The sequence below is a fragment of the Triticum aestivum genome, chromosome 4D, assembly GCF_018294505.1.
Source record: "Triticum aestivum cultivar Chinese Spring chromosome 4D, IWGSC CS RefSeq v2.1, whole genome shotgun sequence".
Lineage (NCBI taxonomy): Eukaryota > Viridiplantae > Streptophyta > Magnoliopsida > Poales > Poaceae > Triticum > Triticum aestivum.
Genome location: NC_057805.1, coordinates 490,220,553 through 490,227,064, shown reverse-complemented (window position 1 = coordinate 490,227,064; position 6,512 = coordinate 490,220,553). Strand labels below are relative to the sequence as shown.

The 6,512-nt window shown below is 45.7% G+C and overlaps 1 protein-coding gene across 1 annotated transcript in view; it reads left to right on the top strand.

Moving 5' to 3' along the window:
* Window positions 1-488: 488 nt before the first annotated feature.
* The window catches only part of LOC123100527 (squamosa promoter-binding-like protein 18), a 12,241-nt gene continuing 6,217 nt past the window's right edge, over window positions 489-6,512 (top strand). The window contains exon 1 of the mRNA XM_044522443.1: window positions 489-768. Within this exon, the coding sequence (XP_044378378.1) occupies window positions 506-768 (263 nt within the window). The 5' untranslated portion in view covers window positions 489-505. The remainder of the gene's footprint in view (window positions 769-6,512) is intronic.

Here is a 6,512-nt window from a genome sequence, read left to right as displayed (position 1 = left end):
TCGCTTGGGGTTATGTCTGTTGTCTTGCTACTCCCTGTTAGTGCGCGTGTGTGCTCGCTGCCCCTATTCCTTCCTCCATTTCTTTATCACCTTCTCTCTCCCGACGGCCTGACCCCCACCCCTATCTCCTGCTGCATGCCCCTCTGCGCGTTCGAGCTCTTCTTGCACTTCCATTTGTTCGCCTCTGTATCTGGGTCTAGGATTTCGTCGAAAATAATCTGGGTCTAGAGGATGGTGGTCACCGCGGAAAGATTCTTGCTGGCTTGCTAGTGCCCGCGTCGCGGCATGCCTGTAGAGTGACAGGGACCGGCCGGAGGAGCGGAAAACCGGCGAGCAGTGTCCTGACCTTGAGAGAGCGAAAGGTCTGTGGTTGCCAAGAAGCGTCACCGGAAGCGGTGTGGGGCTGTTTGCTAGCTTTGCCTCGTCAGCCAGCGAGCGAGCTCCGGATCTCAAGATGCCGGGTTCTTGGGACCTGGCCGAGCCGGAGCACCATCCGGTTCCCGCCATGCCTACTCGGGCGCTGGCGCCGGCGCCGGCTTTATCGACCGCGGAGGCGGTGGTGCTGTCGCCGAGCCCGCTGAAGCGGCCACGCCCGGTGGCCGGCTGGAGGGCGGGGCACTTTCCGTCGTGCGCGGTGGACGGGTGCAAGGCCGACCTGAGCAAGTGCCGCCACTACTACATGCGGCACAAGGTCTGCGAGGCGCACTCCAAGACGCCCCTCGCCATCGTCGTTGGCCGCGCGATGCGCTTCTGCCAGCAGTGCAGCAGGTAACGATCATGTTAGGTAAATATATGAACTCTGCTAATTGTTGACTTATAAATGTATTGTCTAGTCTCTTTTATCAGATCGGTCTTTGATTGCATTGGCTAGAGCAAGCACTTCTACATGATATCGGAGCCACGTGAGGGGAAGTGTTGACGTATAAATGTGTTGCCTAATCTCTTTCTTCAGATCGTGTTTTTGGTTGCATTAATTAAAGCATGCACTTCTACACTAATAGCCAAATTTAGCCACTGCTAAGAAGTGAAAAATCAGCGGTGCCTTAAGATTGGTTTTGGTGTAAATTTTTAGAGGCATGTAAGTTGTAACCCTTAGTTAACTAGCACTCCAAGGGGGGCTTTTTGAACGTGATTTTTGGAAACCGGGGGAAATTCCAGTCAACCCTAAAACAATGAAATATAACCAAAAGTTCAAATTGTTTGAATTTAAATAAGTGCACGAGGTCAAATTTCGATTGTATGCACAAGCAGGGCATCAAAATTGAATGGTTGCAGTCATGGGCGGATTCAGGCCCCAGGCAGAAGGGGCTTCGGGCTGGGGCGTGAGGCCCATCTCCTCCATATACTGTAGCACTATAGCTGGCGATTCCTATATGACGCTCGCGAGCGTCAAGCCGTCGCCGCTTCGCTGAAGCAAAGAAACTGATCGACACGATATGGACCGGCCCACTTGGAACGAGGAACTGGTTTTGGGAAACTTCCAGAAGGTTCCCTGAACCGGCTTTTTTCTTCTTTGTTTTCTTTCGAAGGTTTTTTCGGTTTTCTTCGTTACTTTTATTAATCTTTTTCTTTTTTTCTTTTTCTTTTTATTATTTCTCCCTTTTCTTTTATTTTTTCTACTTTTTGTGTTTCTTCTTTCCTTTTTCTTTTTTTGTTTTACATAAATTCAAAATATCCAAAATATGTTCAGATATTTCGAAATTCGTTTGACTTTTCATAAACTGTTTTTTGAAATTCAAAATTTTGTTCATGTTTTTGAATTTTGTTCACGTTTCAAAAATAGTTTTGAATTCCAATTTTTGTTCACCGTATTGAAGAAAATTGTTCACTATACGTTGAAAAAATGTTCAGTGTGTATAAAAAAATGTTCATCATGTATAAAAATTTTGTTCAGCATGCATTCAAAAAGAGTTCATCGTATTTAAGAAAAATGTTCAGTGTGTATTTGAATATTGTTCCCCATTCATTGAAAAAATGTTCAGTGTGTACAAAAAATGTTCATCGTGTATAGAAATTTTGTTCAACATGCATTCAAAACAAGTTCAGCGTATTTAAAAAATATGTTCATTGTGTATTTGAATAATTTTCGCCCTATACTAAGAAAATGTTCAATGTGTATTCTAAATTCGCTTTCTAAAAATTATTCACAGTACAAAAGAAGTATTCAGATTTTGAAGTTTGTCCAATTTTTGAAAAACATAGTTCACGTTTAAAAGGAAGATAATATTCGAAATTTGTGTATGATTTTCGAAACATTGTTGGCATATTTAAGTTTTTCATTTTTCCAAGAATTAATGGAAAATGTTGAAAAACCCCGGATCTACCATTTGGGTTGGTACTTGAAAACAAACGCCGTTTTCAGGACGTGCACAATCAGTATGCTTACTGGCTAGCTTCCTTAGGACGCAGAGCTAGGTCGGGAGTTCGAATCCCATTGCTTTAATTTTTGTTTTTCAATTACTGCATTCGCTCGAAGCTTCGTTTGGGCCGGCCCATTCGCGCGTCAGCTTTAGCGAAATCACCTCGTTTTGACGCACACGAGCGTCGACAAGGAGCTCCCACTGTAGCTACAGTAAATGCTACAACCAACGAAGGCTGCCTGGGCCGGACGTGGATTTTGTCTAACACTATGCGCGCGCAACTACAATCACGGCCATTCACCATGGGAATATCCTACTTGGCGCTGCAGGCGCCTGTTAATGTAATTTCTGCAAACGGGCGCCTGCAGCCACGTTTACTGGGCTCGGCCCATTTATGAATTTATTTTCTGTGTTTCACCATGGGAATATCCTACTTGGCGCTGCAGGCGCCTGTTAATGTAATTTCTGCAAACGGGCGCCTGCAGCCACGTTTACTGGGCTCGGCCCATTTATGAATTTATTTTCTGTGTTAAAAAATGCGCGTGCTGATGGAATCGAACCCGCGACCGCTTCGCTGCGCGGGTTACGCGCTAACCAACAGACCACCGTCCCGCTCGTGTAAATCTTCTTCCCTTCTTTATTTTATTGAGCTCTTGAGTTCGTTTTGTTCCTTTATCCTTTTCTGTCCATTTTTTTTTTGTTTTCTTTAATGCGCGATTGTTTCTCACATTTCGTGAACCTCTTTTTCTTAATTGATGAACTTTTTTCATTAGATTACTTTAAAAAATGATTAAAAAATTACAAATTCGATGAACTTTGTTTCGATTTTGATGAACTTTTTTTCAAAATCGGTGGACTTTTTTCAGTTTTGATGAACTCTTTTTCCAAATTCGATGAACTATTTTTGAAAACCGATGAACTTTTTTCAAAATCAATGAACTTTTTTCGAAATCAATGAACTAATTTGAAATTTGATGAACTTTTTCTTCTAATCGATGAACTTTTGTTTCAAATTCGATGAACTTTTTCCAAAATTTATGAACTTATTTTCATTAAAAATATCGACTTTAAAAAGATGAATAGTTCAAAAGTGCGTAATAACTAGCGCGGCTCTTATGGTACTTAATGCGTTTGCGTTTGTAATAAATCAGTAGTCTTCCCGTAGTCTACTGGTTAGCTGAGCAATACTTCAATTTCGAGGAGCGGGTTCAAGTCGGGTTTCTTACGTATTTTAGCGTTTTTTGTTGCGAGACGTTTACTGCTCTGCTTTGTTCTTTCGTCCGTGGGCCGGCCCACTAGTGCTGCCTGTAGGCGCCCGTTCGGTTCCACGGCGCCTGCAGCGCCAATTAGGAGCTCCCTTCACCATGCATGCATAGGGATACGGGCCACCATCTGAAAAGCTGGGTCACATGCAGTAGATTCCTTTGGGGCCCATGTGTGCATGCTGCGGCTAGCACATGCTATCCCCTTCTAAACAAAATTACACATTAAACAAACTTGTGAGCATAACTTTAAAATAAATTTTGCAAATTTAAATCCGTTTATGTTTTTGAGATTCTCACAACCAACTCTACGAAACAAGTCCAATATCGATATATTCCAAACTAAATTTGGAGTCCAAGATAAAATTAGATTGGACATGGCTCAAACAGTTTCATAATTTTTTCATCAAAGTTCAAGCAATCTGTTTATAAAGTTCTTCGTTCCCTGATACTTTTTTCTAGCAAAGTTCTTCAATGTTTATAACAAAGTGCAAATCCACTATTTATAAAATTCTTCAACTCCCGATTCTATTTATTTAGCACTTTACAATTAAAATGAAAAGTTCTTCACTGTTTCCAGCAAAGTCCAGTAATTTATGAAATGGTTATAAAAAGTTCTTTATAATTTGAAGTTAAAGTTCAAGTAGGGAGTTAATAAAACTCTACAGTGATTTTGCTTAAAACACAAAGGAAATAAAAAATGAGGGAAGAAAGGGGAGCAGCAAGAAACAAAAAATAGATTTATATTTTATAGAAGAAACGGGTCACACCATGGGAAAAGCAAACCTACCTCTGCATGCCGGATATGAAAGTGTGCTCTACATGCGCGCAGCGCCTGCATGGGCCCCGGGTGGACCAGCTGCATGGATCCGAGTGAGAACGGACGGAAGGGATACGCGTTGCGCGCGCAAGCAGTTAGACATAACCTTATTCGGCCTGGGCCTTGGCCAGTTCGCCTGGGGACTGGCTGCAGTGCTACACTCGACAGGACACGAACATGCGCCCTTATGCTTGAGAAGAGATGAGTTGTCCAACGAGCTAGGAAGCAGTTCGTAAATACACAGATTTGAATTAAATATATCTTGATGCTAATTTTTTTAAATTCAATTTTTGTTCGAAAAATTCAGACAAAAAATCCAAAAATTCTGAGATTTTTTGGAAACTGGTCTTTCCTCCCCGAGCCCAGAAAAAATCGGTAATGAAAAAAAAAACCTTGGTACTCCCTCTTCCGTAAAAGAATTTTCTGAAAATGCCGAACCCAATCGTTGCATAAAAGTTCGTACGGTGCCCTTATGTTTACCAACTGACCAGGATTTGTACATTCCTACAAAGCGAGCTGCGGAATTAGAGATCAGAGTGATTTTCCTCCTTTTCCCAAAGAGTGGACGGTGCCAAAGGCGAAGTTGTTCTATCTCAATTCTCTGACTTGAAGGAAGATATGGCGGATCTTCATAATCTAGGAAGAAAAGTGCCCACTTTTGCGGCAGACTAGGCAACCCTCGTATAGCGACAAGGAATTTCGCTAACTTAAAACAGTTTGAGTTACTGCCGCCGTTTACTGCCCATATATTGCATTAGCTAAAGACTCCCAGCTTCCATCAAGCCACTACTACATCAATTTGAATTGAGGATCTTTTAAAGGCATCATCAACGCTTTCCTGGAAATTCCCTCTGGCATCCGTTCGCGAACATGGGGATCAGTCCACGGACACGGATGCAGAAGATGGCCATCCAACGCTGCCCCATACATTTCAAACACAGTTCAACTAATCTGGACGAAACTCATGCAAAAACTTTGGATTTCATTAATGTTTGGATATAATTTACATAACGGGCGATATTTCGACCGTTCAACTAAGAACTATAAGAAAAACCTAAAGCTAATACTGGACAACCACCTCATATGTGTGGCTGCCCTGTCCTGCCACACAGTCGTCTTCGTCCACGGAGTCGTCCCTCCAGTGGCGCCGAAGGGCCGCGGCAGCCTTGTCCGGCGGCTGCCTGCCGCTCACGGAGGAGCCGGTCCGCCTGCTGTTGCGCGGTGTGCAGGGCCACCTTGGCCATTGCCGCGGACATCGGCGGAGCCCTGAGGGCGACCTTGCCCCTGCAGGCGCTGGCGGAGCAGTCGCTAATCGACCACTTCTCGCCAACCTTGGCGAGCTCGCTGTCGACGCGGCGGCGGTCCTGGCGGCCGTCTTCGCGCTGGTGACGGAGCGGTCGAGCGCCCACGCGGCAGTGAAGTCCGAGTCGTTGCAGACACATTCCGGCGCCATGTCGCTCTTAGAGAACCCGGAGCGGCGACCAGCATTGCACTGGTCGTACCATGCTCGCTGTGCGCTCCTCCTCGGATACGATGGCCCACGATCCAGAGGCATTGCCGTAACCACCTCCTTCGAGGTAGTGGAAGATGCGGCCATGCGCCTTCTTGACCGCGGGCGGCAGCTCCTCCTTCTTGACCGGCTGGCGGTTATGATGTGGCGGCAGAGACGGCCTGTCAATGTGGGCGTGTCAGCTGGCGCTGGGGGCAACACCGGCTCGTCTTTGACCAGGCGGAGGTGCTGGAGCGGACACGGGCTCGTCTATCACGTGGCCTCCGATGTGGAGGCCGCGGTTGCGCGGCGGGTACACGGGTTTGTCCTTCATGTGGCCTCCGATGTGGAGGTCACGGTTGCGTAGGGGGCGGAGTTGGTTTCTCATGACGTGGCGTCTGCATTGAAGCGGTGACCCAAGAGGTCACGTTCGTCAGTGCGTCCCCATCCCCCTATTTGGTCAAATCACGGGCATCAATGTCGGCCACTTCATGCACTGGGATGGCATGAATGCGTAGTGGCAAGCGGCGCGGGATAGGCGGTGGGATTTTTGGGCGTGCCAGGCCAGCCAGAAGCGGACA